At 48.2% G+C, this 17,405-nt stretch overlaps 1 protein-coding gene across 7 annotated transcripts in view; it reads right to left on the bottom strand.

Annotated features, from left to right (window-relative positions):
* TET3 (tet methylcytosine dioxygenase 3) overlaps nucleotides 1-17,405 on the bottom strand; it is a 102,387-nt gene that overhangs the window by 38,550 nt on the left and 46,432 nt on the right. For all 7 annotated transcript variants that reach the window (XM_070511946.1, XM_070511944.1, XM_070511945.1 and 4 more), the window contains one exon: nucleotides 9,597-11,730. In XM_070511946.1, the coding sequence (XP_070368047.1) occupies nucleotides 9,597-11,730 (2,134 nt within the window). The remainder of the gene's footprint in view (nucleotides 1-9,596; nucleotides 11,731-17,405) is intronic.

Consider the following 17,405-nt stretch of genomic DNA (forward strand, 5'->3'; position numbering starts at 1 on the left):
AACACTTAAGGCTTTGCAGGGCATGCAGTCTCTGTGGCAACTACTCATCTTTGCCGGTGTAATACAAACCAGAGACAATACATAAACAAATGAGCGTGGCTATGTTTCATTAAAACTTGATGGTCACTGAAATTTGGACTTCATATCATTTTCATGAGTCATGAAATATTATTCTTTTGATTTGTTTTAACCATTTAAAAACATCAAAACCGTTTCTGGCTCACAGATAGGAGCTGGAGTTGGTCTGCAGGCCATAGTTTGATTTAGGGAGTCAGGTGTAAGAGACTGGGCGGGGACATAGGGGTGCTTCTCGTGAAGCTCCATTTCTTGATCTAGATGTGGTTACACAAGTATGTGCCTTTTGTAAACTGTATTGTGCTGTACACTTAAGATTTATATACCTTCTTACATGTGTGTTTCAATTACAAGGACGTTTTTAAAAACTATTTTTTTTTTTTGAGGAAGATTAGCCCTGAGCTAACATCTGCTGCCAATACTTTTTTTTTTTTTTTTTTTGCTGAGGAAGACTGGCCCTGAGCCAACATCCATGCCCATCTTCGTCTACTTTATATTTGGGACGCCCACCACTGCATGGCTTGACAAGTGGTGCTGTGTCCGCACCCGGGATCCGAACCAGCGAACCCTGGGCCACGGTAGCAGAACGTGTGAACTTAACTGCTGCACCACCGGGCTGGCCCCTTAAAAAATATTTTTTAAACAGTAAAAAAAAAAAAAGTTAAAAAACCAAGTACCTGTGACTAATTTAGTTTTTTTTTAATTAATTTATTTGTAGGCGATTCTTTATCCTTGAAATTCAGTAAATTCATCAGGATCATTATTTGTTGGTTTTTATTCATTTTCTTTCATTTTGAAAAAGCTTTCTATTTTAGCTTTGACTCCGGCCTTTGTTCAGTTTGTTCCATGCTCTTTCCTGGGAACACCATGGAATGTTCCAACATCCCCGACAGAACGATTCTGTCTGTAGGACCCCTCCTAACTCTCTTCTGTGTCTCTTATTTCCACTCTGGCTAGGCTCCTTTCCATTTTCTTTTCCTGTTTTGGAGGGATCTTTCAAGCCTGTCCTCCTTCCTTATTGATTTGCTTTTTCTGTAACTCTGATTCTGCTTTTTGCAGCTTCTAAGTACAGTTATAAATGCTTGTACAATGGCACGCTTCTTCTGGAGCTTAATATCCATACTTCTTGTGACCTCTGTAACTATTCTAGCACCTCACCTTTCATTTCTGATTTCACCACCACCATTTTAGCCAACTTCCTTGAAAGTATAAATCAGTTGTTCAAATTCTTGTATTTTCTAACGTAAATCTTTTTTTTTTTTCTCCCAAGGAAGATTAGCCCTGAGCTAACATCTGCAGCTAATCCTCCTCTTGTTGCTGAGGAAGACCGGCCCTGAGCTAACATCCGTACCCATCTTCCTCTACTTTATATGCGGGACGCCTATCACAGCATGGCTTGCCAAGCAGTGCCATGTCCGCACCCGGGATCCGAACCAGCAACCCTGGGGCCGCTGAAGCGGAACGTGGGCACTTAACCACTGCGCCACCTGGCTGGCCCCGTAAATCTTCATTTTGAATGTGATATTTAACCCCCTCCACTTTTCCCCACAGCATTTGAATGGGTTGCATGTTGAATTTTTTGTTTGCCTGTTAAGCTTTCAATGGAAGAAGTTTATCTCCAGGGTTCCCCCCCCCCCGCTCCCCGGGCACTATTAAATTTGAATTGGATAATTCCTTGTTGTGGAGACTGTCCTGTGCATTACAGAATGTTTAGCAGCATCTCAGGCCTCTACCCACTAGATGCCAGTAGTACCACACCAGTTGTGATAACCAAAAATGTCCTTGGATACTGCCAAATGTGCCCCGGGAAGAAGGGGGATACATTAGCCCTCAGTGGAAAGCCACTGGTCTAGACTCACTTGCCCAAAAATAAAATCTCCTTACTCCTACTTCCTTGACACTGCTCAAATTCCTCCCTTAGAAATTAAGCTAGAGAGCTGGATGTTGTAGAAGTCTCCATTAGTTCAGAAGTTCAGCAGCCTGAGGGGGATGGGGGAACGGGGGCTGGCTGTGGACAGCTGTGACTGGGAAACGGCATCTCCACGCCCTCTGTCTGCCGGGGCCAACGCCTCTCCATGTGTATGTATGTTTGTGTGTGTGTGTCGGGGGGCGGGGGGGGGGGGGGGGGTTGGGTTGTGCTCTGTCCTGAGGCTAGGATTTGGGTTTATTTCCTCATATGGGAGTGAGCCGGTCACTCTGATAAGAAATTAAGTTAAACTGAAGTCCCATGGTTTACAGGATTCTTGTTTGGTGGTTCAGCACATATTTTTCTCTGCACAATGGCCATTGTTTGGTGCTATTGGCCCTCAGCTACAAAGCTGGCTTCTAAGATATGGTTTCCCATCTCTCCAGCCAACCGTCCTCACCCCAGACCTTATCCCCATCAGAAGCTGGAGCAGACAGGGAAAAGGGGACTGTTTGCATTCCCAACTTCCCAGAGAGCATGCCTTCTAGATGGGTGGTCCCCAGCCATCTCTCCAATTGGAGGGGTCCTTCTGAGCCTCCGCTATTGTTTTTCCCAACACTGGGAGTTATATGCCCCATGTCCTCCTTTATTTTAATTCAAATTGATCTTAAACTGGCAGACAGCCCCTGAAATACATGGTTTAAAACTGGGGCAATTTCCAAATTTCAGTTGACGAAATTTTCTCTTCTGTTTCTGTTTCCTTTGGTCCCTTTCGCCAGGTTTCAGGAAAAGAGTATTTGGCTATCTTGCTGGTAAATCACCACTTTTTCTTCTTTCTCCACAGAGGTAGAGTGGCCGGGCAACGAAACGGCTCAGCTCTTCTTAAAGAAAAATCGGTTTTACATCTCGCTTTGAGTAGTCGGAGAAGTGAAGTTTTTTCCTAAAATACATAATGGAAAGCCCTGGGGTAGAGCTCAGGAGAGCAAAATCCAATTTTTGAGAAAACGCCCGTTATGTGGCTCTAGGTGCTTTTCTTTGCCCTGTGCACTTAATTTTATACTCACTAAAATAGAAAAACATGCTCTGTTCCACTTCTGCACTAGGCTCAGGAGAGAATGGAGTGTGTCCTTTCTGTATCAGCAAGAGATACTAAACACAAGAAACTACTCACGAATGCCTAACAGAAAGAAGGACCCTCCGTTTCTAAATGATCCTTCCCCCTTCCCCCTTCTCTCTCTACACAGAGACAAGGGCACCCACACTTTCCCAGGAGGGGAACTCATGGCCAGGTATAGATTTAGGCTGCGGCATTTCTTCTCTTTATGACATTGGTACATCATCAGTCTACAACTAATGCACAGGTGTCGAGCTCACACAAAGGGTTTACTGTACCCATCTCCTTTTTCCAAACAATCCTATATAATGCCTCAGTATCCTGATGTAATCTTAGCGGACGTAAAGCTGAACAGCTTAAGCTTACACAACTAATTAGATTCCACTTCCATGCTAGTCAGTAACTGACAGCTAGCATATTGCCTCCTGTCAGTCACAAATCCATGCCGTGGGCAGGTAGATGTTGGGCCCTACCCTGGGTCAGGTGTGTCAGATGAATTTTTTTAAAACTAAAATCTCAGCTCAGCTGCCTGTGAGCTCATGGGCAGCATGCTGGGCCTGCTGGTAATACACAGAAACACCTTCATAACAGTGGGCACACGCACTAATGACAAAGATTAGAGGTAAGGAGAACACGCCTAAACCAATCTGACATCTTTGTAGAGTTTAAATATGGAGGTAGAATAAGGTTGATCAGTTAACCAAAAAATATGTGGAGTACTTACCATATGCTCAGTACTAGTCTAGATGCTATAGAAATACAACATTCAGTTCCTGTTCTTAAGGAACCTTGGGTTTAACTGAAAAGACTAGTGCACATATAGTAACAAATCATGGAAGACAAAGAAGAATCCAGCACAAAAATTTGACCCTTCTTCAATACGGATGCTGTTAACCCTCCCAACCTCCCAAACTATCTGTTGGTTTTTTAACATACCGCCTCCTCAATTTCTCTCCACATCTCTTTCACACTTCCTTCACAGCCTCTTGTTTGAGATTCCCTCCCCTAATGTCGGCATCATCCATTCTCAGGCCTCTTCTTGATCTACACAGTCAGCCTGGTGAAATGACCATAATCGAAACTTCAGCTACCATGAGTTTGCTGAAGAACCTCGAATTCACAGATCCAAGCGGATGCACCCCTCCAGGTCCCACAGACATCTCAAAGGCTGGATGTCCAAACCTGCCTCCCTCCCAGGATTTCAAATCTTGGTGAATGGCACCACCCCCTGCCCAGTCGCCCCGCCCAACTTGGAACCTCAGGAATCAACTGTGACTGCTGCTTCTTCCTTGCTCCTACATCCAACTGGTTGCTGAGCCAGTTACTTCTCCTTCCTTCTCTTATCCACCTCCTTCTCTTCTCCCTCCTACTCAATGTCATTCTTAGTTCAGGGACCCATTATTTCTTGCCTGAACTATGCCTGAGCTTGCAAACTGGTTTCTCTGCCTCTCTTCCCCTGAAACTCTCCTCTCCCGCCACTCCCAATCTTTGACCTAACACACCAGTCACACCAGAACTACTTGTATTTCCCCATGCTGTCACATCTCTACATCTTTAAGTGGTTTTTCATCTCCATAATCTTCATGTCCCTTTGCCTGGAACACTCTGCCTTCTCCCTATTAATCTATTAAACCTCGACTTATCCTTTAAAACTCAGAGCAGATATCACCTCCTCCAGAAGTTCTTTCCGACACCCTCCTACCCAGAGTCAGATTCTCCACCTTTATATTGGAGTCCAAATATTCTGTTGTCTGAAATAATACTTAAAAGACAGGGAGTTCCTTTTTATCTCAAACTGAATGTGGGGGGGGGGGGAATACATTCTCATAAAAACTATAGGAAATAGACTTTACATTATTGTAAACAGAGATAAGTCTCTGTGTCCCCATTCAAAACTGTGGTCCACACTGAAGTTACCCAGTGGATACTGGACAACATCCCTCCCTCGCCCAGACTTTTGCTATGTTCCAGCAAAAGAGATGGTTGTTCTTGTATTGGTCTTTGGCTACCTCTTTAGGGCAGGATGATCAAGTGGATAAAAATACAGCATTTCTATGAAGGCAACATCTAAAATCTGTCTCCTAAGCTCCTTTTACTATGGTTTAATGTCTCCAGCTGCCTGTGGACTGCTCCTCAGGGACATCAGGACAAGGCTTAAAAGTCAGCACAGAGCTGTTTCTTTACCTATAAAGTGAGGAGCAGATGATCTCAAAGGGTGCTATTCCCACTAAAAAGTCATCTGGACTCATTCCCTGTCCTAAACTGGCTCTCCTGGTGAATCTCCCCATTTCTGAGAATAGACAAAATGCATAAAGGGCCTAGCCAACAGTCATTGCAGCTCAGTGTCCTATCTCTGAGAGTGGTGTTACAGGACGCTTAAGGGGTGGTCGGGGGATCTCCAACGTGTGCCACAAAATATTAGAAATATATCAGTGCTCTCTTCCTCCAGTAATTCAACAGGGAACTTCAATTTGTGCTAAGTTTTCTCAAATCTGTATATACCATACTACCTTTTGGAGTAAGGTATTTTCTTTCATGTCACCTAAGTTTATTTCTTTGAAGCTTCCGAGCTGCCTCTAATTAGAGTATTTCGAAATTCAGAGAACAAGTCCATATGAACTCTATCCATACCTTCACTTGGCGTTTGGGTTTTCGGTCACCTGGATGCCCATTTTGGGCAAAGTTGCTTATTTGGCAAAAACCACCAGGGAGCTTGAATATTAGGGTTTTTCTGTTACTCTATAGCACCTTTTCATGCTTTTACAAAGCTGTTCCCATACTTAATTTTCAATCATTTATTATGAACACTTCATGGTGTCTCCAAATTTCACTGTCACATCTATGAAAAATTCTTCCTTATACTGACCTGCAATCTGCACCTCTCTACCTAGAACTGTTGAGGAGATGAGTTTCTGAAATAAGAGATGGTTCCAACCTGACACTAATCCCCAAGTGAGTGGCTTTATTCCTGACCCTTGTCCTGAGCCCAAGTTCACAAAGACAAATTCTGCCATACCAGCTGATGGAAGCACTTGTCCAGACATTTCTGGAAAACAGGACGGCTTTCCCTAACATGAACCCCAGTACCTCTAGAAACTGTTTCCAAGTGAATCCCTTCTTCTTTGGCCCCCTTCATTCCTAATACCACTGTTTTAGTTAGGACTCATTTCTCAACAATTTCAATCATAGTATAGCACGGTGGTTAAGAGTCCAACCCCTAGGTTCAAATCTCACTTCCAGGGGCCGGCCCAGTGGTGTAGTGGTTAAGTTTGCATGCTCTGATTTGGCAGCCTGGGGTTCATGAGTTCAGATCCCGGGCACAGGTCTACACATTGTTCATCAAGCCATGCTGTGGAGGCATCTCACATATAAAATAGAGGAAGATTGGCACAGACATTAGCTCAGGGCCAATCTTCCCCACCAAAAAACAAAACAAAACAAAACCCTCACTTCCACCACTTGTTAGCTCTATGACCTGGTAAATTACTTTGTCTAACTTTGCTTTCTTCATCATTAAGATGGAACTACTGACAGTACCCACCTCATATATAGACGTTACAAGGATTAAATGAGGCGGTAACTGTAGAGTACTTGGCACTGTGCCTGGAACGGAGCAAGTATTTCATAAATATTATTATTAAATATTATTATTATTATGAATAGCTTCCCAACTGGTCTCTTACCACAGGATTATTATCCTTCACCAATCCATCTCCCATGCTACTTATAGGACACACTTTCAAAAGTATTTCTTGATTATAAAATACATATTTCCTTATGGAAAATTCAGAAACCATATGAAGGAAAAGTCACCCAAAGTCTGACCATTGAGACAATCACTGTTGATATATTTCCTTATAGCTTTTTTTCTAATTTTTTTTTTAACCTAGGTGAGATGATTGTTTATACACTATTTGTGCGTGCTGTTTTCATCTAAGTATTTTCCCACAATTTAACATTTACCAACACAGGGTAGTTTTCGGTTTGTTTAGCAGCAAATACAAACTGGAGCAATAAATGATTGGCAGTGGTGGGAATCTCTGCTCCCCCTGTCTCTCGCCCCTGCCCCTGCCCTTCCTGGTCTGCCAAGGCAGAAGCTGCCAGTGCTGCAACCACTGGGTTTCCCTCATGCTGACAGTCCACCGCCTGTCACTAGCTTCCAGCTGAGACTTATCCTCTCGGGTTGGAGGGCTCCTCTGGTCTGAGGAATGCAGGAGAACGCTGAGCGTTCCGGCCCTCTCCTGTGCTACTGGCCTTACATCCTCCTGGCTTGCTCCTTGCTGCTCCTTAGACTGTGCTCTTGCATTCTTCGGTCTGGAGGGGCCACCTTCTCACCTCTCCCCATCTGTGTTCACTACATTTTTCAAAACCCAGCTCTGAACAAGACTTTGCTAGGTAAAACATTACCCTCCATAATGACACCCAAGCCTGGTGTTTCAGAGCACCCTTAGAAGTTTCGGCACTTCCATACGACAGCATGGGCATTTGGCAGACACTGTCGAATGGGTGACTGAGTATTTTATTGTTCACGCTGTCTCTTCAAATCAACCACAAAGTTTTTCAAGATGAACCATATCTTATTTTTATCCTTCCTGGTAGTTAGTACAGAGCTAGGTAATCAATAAATGATTGACGGGTAAAGTAATAGCCAACACTTTTCCTCTATGATACACGTTTTTATTTCTTTTTCGTGCCTTACTGCACTCAATCGGCTTGATAACAGCTAACACTCCTATAGTGTGTAATTATGAGCCAGACACAGCTCTGAGCACTTTACACACATTAACCAACTTAATCCTCACCACAGCCCTGTGAAGGGGGTACTATTCTCATTTTCATTTTATGCATGAGGAAGTGATGGAATTAGAATTCAAATTTAAAAAAAAAACTAGTCTGATCAAACATAATATCCATATAATTGAATCCAACAATTAAAACATTTATTAAGGATCAGCTGTGTCCCAGGCGCTAGGGAGGGATATTTCCTACCCTGGACGGGGAGAAACACCTAAGGAAGCAGACGGGACAGATACACACAGACACGAAGAAAGAAAGAACACAGGAGGGGCCCCGTCCCTATGACCAGAACAAGCTTCTCCCAAGTGCTGGGAAATGAGGGGCCTCAAAGTCCTGTCCTCATTAGTCAGATCCAGCAATGAACAGGGTTACCCGTCAGTGGGAACCATGGTCCCGGAGCCCGTCCGTGAGCATTTTGCAGGACCCTGCACATCTGTTCAATCTTCTCCTTGTTCCCAAGTGACTCCTTGTCAACAACCCCTCTGCCCTGTGCCCCAGGAGTCTGGAGTAGCTGGACTGGGCAGGACAGCCCAGGTCCTCCTCACCAACTAGGACACACCATCCCAACAAGTCACACGTAACAGGCAGGAAGACAGCCTTTTCATAAGACCCGTTTGTGATCACAAAATCACAAGAATTCAACATGCTCATTGCCAGCATCAATGCGTTTTTTGATCAACGTCTGAAACACATGTATCTCTTACACAACACTCTGTAAATAGCAGAAGCTGGAGCCTAGAGTGGACCTGGAGTTAGCAATGTGTCAGCGACCTCCACCGGGACAGCAGAGGTCCACAGAGCAGTCCTCACGGCCCCGGGGCCCTGCTTGTATCCAGAAGGCAAGGCTCAGAAATGGACCCAACTCCTCAGCTCCGCTACCCACACCACACCTAAAAGCTAACCACGCCCACCCATAACCCAGGGCCCGACCCCCAATCTCTCAGGCCCCTCAAACTCAGCTCGTCCAAACAGAAGTCAAACCTACGCTCTCAGTCACCACCACCACCACCACCGAGGAGGAGACCTGAGTTGTCCTCATCCCCTCACGCCCCCCTCCTTCAGAGGCCCTCAAACCCACTCTGTGCCCTCCACCCACCCAACTCTTTCAGTCCAGGCCCCTGTCAGTTCTCACCTGGCTCATGACAACACCTTTCTTACAGGTGCCCCCAACAATTGTTCTTCCCCACCACAAGCTAGAATAGTCTTTCAGAAGAACAAGGTGACAGGTCATTACTTGTTTTAAAACCCTCAGAAGCTCACTATTACCTCTGAGATCAAGTCAAAGTCCCAACCTTGCACCCTGCCTGCCTCTCAAACCACCTTTTGTTCATCCCTACACAGACTTCTCCCTTTTTGCTCCTGCAGACCAAGAGCAGACCAAATAAGCCTCACCCTCACAGCCAGTGAGCTCAGGCCTCAGCATAAGCACCACCTCCCACAGGAAGGCCTCCAGGATGCCTTTATCTCAATCTGTGCCACGAAGCACCTGTGTCCACTTTCACTGACACGCCACACACCACACAGCATCACTACTGGTTTCCTTCCATGTCTTTTCTACTAGCCTGTGAGCTCATTTGCGTGTCCCCAGGCCCCACCGGGGTGGCTGGCACACAGTAAATGTTTGCCAGATGAAAGACCGAGTCTAGAAACCCAAGCCCACCAGGCCACATCCGCTGGCCTTCCCTGACACCCAGGCAGACTTACCGACGCAATCGCAGGTGGGGAACTCGGCCTGGGCTCGCTTAGCAGGTGTGTCCAGCAGACTCTTGGTGGGCGTGTCCAGGTACTTAAGAGGTGACTCCAGGAAACCACTGAGGGTGGGAGTGAGTGGATTTTCGGCCTTGGTGGGTGTGGCCTCCTGGCCTCCCTCCTCTGAATGGAAGCAGGTGGTTGAGAGCACGGTCACAGCTCCCGAAGACTCGATCTTGATTTGCTTGGGGGAGCGAGTAGCAAAAGGGCTCTCGGGGGCTGGGAGACACGTTGGCTGGTTCTCGGGGTCCTGCACGGGCACAGACGGGGGGCCAGGAAGCCCAAAGCTATCCCCAAATTCAGCCTCGAACTGCCGGATGAGCTCTTCCAGCTTGTCATCGGCAGGGGGAAGAGGGCCGGCGGAGCCGGGCTGCAGGGTTGCCACGGGGCTGGGGGACCTCATTTCCTGAGTAGGGGGCAGCAGGCTGTCCCCAGAGGGACTAGGTGCAAATAGCGCAAGAGAAGGTTCTGGGGGTAGGGGGACAGCAGAGCCCTGTGAGGTGGGGACGGGGGCAGGTGGATGTGCCTGCACATCCTCGGAGGCCGGGGACCTCAGTCCTTCCAGGACGATCTGCCGCAGAGGCAGGAAGAGAGGCTGTGCTTCCCGCGGCCTGGACTTCTTGATCTGAATGGGCTTCCGGACACTGGGCTTGATTCCAGGGGTGGCCTTCTCGGTTCCCAGGGGACCTCCAGCTGGTGTCAGGGGCTTCTTCTTCTTCTCCTTGGGTGGTCTGTCCAGAGGCCGCGGGGCAGGTGAGCTTGGTGGTGCCCACCAGCCAGGAGCAGGAGGCTCCGTGGGAGGCGGGAAGGAGGCGTCACGGGCCTGTTCCAGGAAGAGACTACGCTTATGGTGGAGGTGCTGCTGGAGGGCGGTCTGGGCCTTCTGGTGGGTGTCAGGCTCCGAGGATGGCGTGGGAGCTTCCCTCTGGAGAACTGGGGATGGGGATGGGGCTGGGGAGGAAGAGGGCGCCTCGACCTTGATCTTGGGCTTGGTGGGCAGGGCCTCGGGCCGCTTGAATACTGACTGGATGTAATCACTGGCACTGCCCAACAACTGCTCCAGTTCAGCCATGGGGTCAGGGCTCGGGCGGGGCATGGGCCAAGAGCTCCGGGGGGTGGCTGGTGGGGTGTCGGTGCCCCACGCTTCAGGAAATTCTGTTCTAGGTGTTGCTGGAGGGAAGGCAGGGCTATCAGGGGCGAAGGGTGGGTGCTCTTCAGGGGGGACCACAGACCACGAGGGGGCCCGGAGGTAGGACTGGGGAGATCTGAAAGGAGCAGGAGGGGACAAGGCCTCAGGAAGCGGGCAAGAAGCCTGGGAGGTGGCGTGAGAAGGCTGGGGGAGGGCAGAGGAGAGCTGTGTGAGGGCCTCAATGGCGATGGCGGTCTGCAGGCTGATGTTTTTTTCCTTGGCGATACTCAGGGCACTCTGGGACAGGGGCAGGCCCTCGGGGGGAGGTATCTGGGGGACCTCAGAGCTGAGGAGCGGCCTGGTGCTTGGTGCTGGGAGGCCAGCCTCAGCAGGAGGGAGAGTCCCTGGGAGCCTGGGCCGCTCCTCCCCTCCCTCCACGACCACAGACTTGATCTTCCCCTCCAGCCACTCGAGGTAGTCAGGGCATTCCGGGCCATCGCAGTTGCAGTTGGGAGGTTTCATGCCATGCCGAGCGAGGGCCAGGGCCGTCTGCAGTGTGTCAAGGTCTTCGCTGCCAGCAGAGCAGCCCTCGGGCCCTGACCAGGGTCCCCTGCTGTTGTTCCCAGCTTCGCGACTCATCTCACGGTTGAAGGTTTCATAGAGCCGAGTGCTAAGGGCCCCATAAGAGGACACAGCTTCGGCCACAGCCGAAAAGGCCACCAGATCGTGGGCATCTTCCAGGCGAGCGGTGTGAGCTGGGCCTGGGGCAGCGTCCCAGTCGGGCTTCTGGTCTTCTCGCCAAGGACCGCCAGCCCCTAGCAGACTGGGTCCAGCGGGTTCTCTAGCACCATTGACCGGCGCCCCTGAGGCGCTTAGCTGCCTTGAGTCCCCATGGTACACTGGCCCTGAGTCCATCTGACCTGGAACAGGTCCATCAACTGGGCTGAGCTCTGAGCCTGTCTGAAGAGAGATGGGGAGAAAAAAAAGGAAAAGGATGAGACATAATATTTGAAAAGCACTGTCTTGCCTCACACCACTCACTGCACAACTAAGCCCTGCTTTTCTTGCAAACGCCCTCTGCCTCTGATACGGCCTGAACCTCAGCTCATCTTCCCATATCTCCTTTCCCAGCTAGGCGCACCGGCAGAAATGGAAGGCAGATCTTTAGGAGATCCTAGTGCGGAATTCTGAATGTTGCTCAGACCCTTTGAGAGCCTCAGATCAATCACAGTGATGAGGAGGCTCCCCTGAAATCAAGTATTTGTTAAGGACACAAAAAGGTCTTTAACTTGCAATGAGCAAAGTGACACCAGGACCATGTTGACTTTGTTTTTTGTCAAGAGGGAAAGAAAGCTAACCAAGTACACCATGTAACAATGTGCCATAGTGCAGGGTGGGTGTGTGTATGGATAGACAATGAGCAGCTTTGATTAACAAATTCAGGTTGGACAAGGGGTCAGCCATAGCTTCTCAGCAGGAACGGTTCTTTTCTCTGCCCGTTAATGCCCTCACTTAAGCCCAGGCTGAGCTTAGAGAACTGGTGACAAGATGACATTCCCACTCACAGCCCCAGGCCCGAGGGAAACACTTAACAAATGATCCGACACCATGTGCGTTTAGCCCCATGCTGAGCCAGTCATGTTGATGACAAGTGAGGTGCTGCATGGAAGAAGATCCAGGCCTCTCCCCGAGCCCAGAAACCATCATTGTTTACTTGATGTTCCCCAAAGCACACAGAAGGGCCCAAGAAGAAGGGGGCCAGAGGGCCCAGCCCCCCAAGTTAAAAGCTAATACAAAGATGTGGAATTAAGTTTGCAAGATTTGTCCCTCCAGAAAGAAAAGGGCCTTCTTACAATAGAATGCCAATGAAAACACAGAAGGAATGATGGATTTAGAAAGTCATCAGCAGATGCTATGCCTAGCAAGTGAAAGCTTGATGAGGCACAGGATATATACATGGTCTCAAAACATCTCAAAAATTACTGAATTACAATAGTAACTTCACAGTGGAGAAACCTACTGGACATCACCTTAACCAAATGACCAAAATTACCATCAGCACCAATATTGGGACAAGCCAACATCACGAGCTTCTTGATACGATACACTGAGAAGGTGTAACGTCACTCACACGGAGCTCCAGCAGAATGCATAACCTGTACCTAATTATGAGGAAACAGCAGATAAACCCAGACTGGAGGGCCTACTGGAAAGTGCCTGGATGGGTCTCCGCAAAAATTTCAACGGGAAAAAAGATAAACACCTCTTCCAGCTTTCACAAGACTAAAGAGACAGGAGTGTGAAATGCGTGCTCATAGGTTAGATCTTGGACTGGGGAAAAATAGCTATAAAGTACATCACTGGGACAACTGGTGAAATTTGAGTATGGATGTGGATAAGATCATACTGTGTCAACCTCAGTGTTCTTGCCTTAGATCATTATACCACAGGGATGCTAAAGAACATCCTTGTCCTTAGGACACATACACTCTGAAGTATTTGGAGATAAAGAGACACAGTGATCTCCGACTGACTCTCAGTTGCTTCAGAAAAAGTTACATGCATATATAAAAATATATACACATAGAGAAAATGATAAAGCAAATAAGGCAAAATGTAAACAATTTGGGGATGTGGGAGTTCCAGGTGCTCTTCTTGCAACTTTTCTATAAGTTTTAAAACTCTACCAAAATAAAAAGTTAAAAAAGAAATTAGTTCCTCAGGTAGAACACAAAGTGTATTAAAAATATGATTAAAATGAGACTGTCAAATATGGCCATCATGGGCTCTAAAGTGGTGGAGAGGGTGGGATTTGGAATCAGGCCTGCAAGAGGCGAGCAAAGGCTCCAGCCTCTGCTTCCCACCTCATCCTTGTCAGTGCTCCAACCCTGGTCACAAAGGACCCTCATGCTTTTCCAACATGCTTTTCGAGCTTTGCATATGCAGTTCTTATGGCCTGGAATGCCCTTCCCAGCCTCTGTGAGAGGCCACTCTGGTTCATCCTTCATCGACTCAGTGTCATCTCCTCCCTAACCTGGTTGGCAGAATTACCTGCGGCTCCTTCCCCTGTGGCCCTGTGGCACCTTGCATATGCCTCTATCAGCACCGATCACATGCCACTATTATTATTTCTTCAAGTAGCTGCCTCTCCCACCAGACAGCAGTTCCTTCAAGATGAGGTCCACATCGTAATGACTTCTGTGCGTCCTGTCCACAGCGGCAGCAGCAACACGCTCCCAGTCCATCCCCCACTGGCCATGGAATATGCCGGCCTCTCCCAGACCTTGATGGAAGACTACCTTTCAGAACTAGGAACAACCACCTTTCCTCTAGGAATGCGGCTGATCACCAGGACTCCCTTCTTTCCTTCTTAGAAACCTAACCTAATGTGGCTGCAAAGGCCACAAAATCTGAAGTGGTCAAATTTTACCTGCTTACGTAGAAAAGACAGAAACAACATGCACGACCAAGAGGGAGCCTGAGGGAGCAGCATGGACTTACAAAAACAGTGTCAGAAAGACGAATGCTGCAGCAGCTGAGGCTTCCCCAAAATGGTCAAGACAACTAAAAGGATTTTAAAAGTTATTTTTGGTGTGTGAATAAGAGCGAGAAAGGGCTAAGCCGGCTCTGGAGCATCTGAATTCCCTGGGAAGAAAAATGCTCTTTGGACCAAAAAGAGGAAGAAAGGGAGGAGTAGACACAGAAATGAGGGGAGCGAAGCCAGGATAGGTGCAGAGATTTTAAGAAACTCTAAATTCCATTCCCAGCCAGCGGGATCCCATTGGTACACTCCTCAGACCTGCGAGAGAAGGACAAGCATCATCCCCAACTTTCAGTCCACTGAGTGAGCACAGCCCCAGGAAAGACTCCTGATTGGGTAACAACAGGAACCACAGGGAGCCAGGTTCAACAAAGGCCATCACCCCATCAATGTCCAACTAATCTCATTGCTTTGCGTCGTGCGGTTGCTGGACCAGCAGATGGGGAGACGTCCTGGCTGACAGGTCACAAACTCGAGGGCTGCAGCCAAACCTGCCACAGATCTGTTTTGTTTGTTTGTTTTGCCAACATTAAAAAAATCAAATTTCACAAGAAACCCAGATTTCCTGGAAGGTCCACACTTCTGCCTGGCAACTTTGTCTCCAAAAGAGCAGCGGCCACCGCTCCAGCCACCCAAGCTTTGTCACCCGACTCTGCTTTCGTGAAACCAAGGCCAGGGATCAGGGATTATTTATCAATTGCCTGAATTAATTACCACTTCATTCATTTGCACTACTTGCCAAGCCCCTGCGGGCAGCTGAGTTTGCCCCTCGGGCTGGAGACGTTCAAGTTTCACAAGGTCTGCCAGTGATCCCTTTCAGGGCCAGCCACAGAGATAGGCTGGCTCACCACTGGCTGAACGACCATGTTCAAAGTATGAGCAGCGTATCAACTTGGGGGCAGAGTCTTTAGAGGTCTGCCACAGGGCTCTGTCCTCAGAACTGTCCTATTCAACTTATCAATAATGATAGAGAAGGCACACTCATTAAACAGGCAGATGTTGAAAATAAGAATAAAGCCATGTTGAGTGACAGGATCAGGTACCAAAAGGTCCACAGGATGGAGAGAAAACAGGGTCAAATAGGGTTTTCTACTTAGGCCTCAAAACACATATGTGCAAACTAAAAATAGAAGCAGCACATAACAATGGCAACAGTGCACACAAAAATGTCGTAGGAATCAGGAAGGCGGAAAGACTCTACTGATGAGACACACAATACGACGTGATCTGGCAGCCTCAAAAGGTCTTATAACCCAGGGTTTTTTCAAACTTCTTTACTACAATCCACAGTAAGGAATACATTTTACAACACGATCCATTATATATTTATATATATGACAAGTTGGCAAAATAGCACTTCCCCTTACTAGATCCGTGAATCCTCTCTCTCTGCTTGCAAGGTTGCAACCTTCTAAGTTGATTTCACAGTCCACTAACGGGTCCCAAGCCGTAAGTGGACACACCCACAGCTATGACCTGACGGCAACAGGACATAGAGCACAGGCAGCGATGGCCCTGCTCTGCCCAGACAGTCCCCCCCAAACACAGGCTTCCCTCAGGGGCGGCCCCCTCTGACGGGGCACAGAGGAGAAGGAGCAGGACAGGTTAAAAAGTACAAGAGGAACGCGTCTCCCGTGGTTCTGAGGCAGACGATGCTGAAGAAGGTCCCTAAATAGCTGAAGCTCTATCATTTGGGGAAAGAATTAGACTCCTTTCAAGGGGCCCTAAGGGGTGAATTAGGAAATGGGTAAAGCCTTAGAGAGAAGAACTTAGGCCCAATTTAGGGAAGAGTGTTAATACTTAGAGATACTAAAAAATGCACTGAACCCCGTCCCGGCAACAACCAGGGGGTGCTGAAGAGGAAACCAAGCAGGTGTTTGGCGATGACGGGCAGGGAGGCAGGACTGGGCCACAGGAGGGTGGAGGCTCCGTCAGGCCCAACCCCCACACCCTCCACACCTTCGCCCTTAGCTCTCATCCCCCTCTGGGCTCAGCAAACACCACCATCAGGATGCTCCTCAATGTCCACTTTCTGTCTGGCCTTTCAGCTGCCCTCCAGCTAGCTCCAAGCCCGCTGAGAGTCAGCTTGTCTAAAATGGACCTGAACTCCCATCCCCACCTCCAACAGCTCCTTTTTGGACTCTCCCATTTCTGCCAGTCTTCTCTGCACTCCCCAGTGTTCCCCGCCCAAACGTCATCCATGCTCTGCCAACGCGCCCAGTCACCAGATCCAACAATTGTAAACGAGGACACCTCTCTATTCTGCCTCCTCCCTTTCCACTCCTGCCCTCCTAATTTGGGCTGTAGTGTGTGTGCACACACTTTTTAATGGTCCAACCTGATCGTGGCTCCTGTAAGCAACTTTCTGTACACTCAAGTGCCCTCCCCCCGTACAATCTCTGTTGTTGGTCATATCTCATCATCCTTCAAGAGCCCCAGTCACCAACTTCATGACTCCTCCTCATATCCCCCCCTTGCTCAACCTCTAGACTTGAAGAATGTCATTTGTATGCACCAAGTGATCTGCATGTGTGACAGATGATATTTTCCAAAGACGGCCACGACTGTCCCTCCATCCCACATGCACTTCTCATGGAGAGGTGGGGTCTATGCTCCCTCCCTTTGAATCTGGGTGGGCTTGTGACAATGGCGAAAGTGAGACTATATGGCTTTCAGAGCTAGATCATAAAAGGCAATATATAGCATTTGCCTGGTTCTCTTGGGACACGCTTGGGGCCCAGCCACCATGCTGTGAGGAAGCCCAGGTCACATGGAAGGCCACATGTGGGTGTCTGGCCGACATTCCCAGCTAGGGTCCCAGCCAACAGCTGTATCATCTGCGATACGTGGGAGTGAAGGAGCCCTGGGAGGATTCCAGACCAGTGATTGAGGCACCTCTAGCTTTTGAGCCTTCCTAGCTGAGGTCCTAACATCAAGGAACACAGACAAGCTACTCATGCTGTGTCCTTTCTGACTTCCAGACTCACAGACCCCACGAGCATAACAAAATGACTATTGTTTTACGCCACTAAATTTGGGGATGACTTCCTACCCAACAACAGATCAGACTATATTTCAGGAACATCAAGAAGTT

This window comes from Equus asinus, chromosome 6, assembly GCF_041296235.1.
Source record: "Equus asinus isolate D_3611 breed Donkey chromosome 6, EquAss-T2T_v2, whole genome shotgun sequence".
Classification (NCBI taxonomy): domain Eukaryota; kingdom Metazoa; phylum Chordata; class Mammalia; order Perissodactyla; family Equidae; genus Equus; species Equus asinus.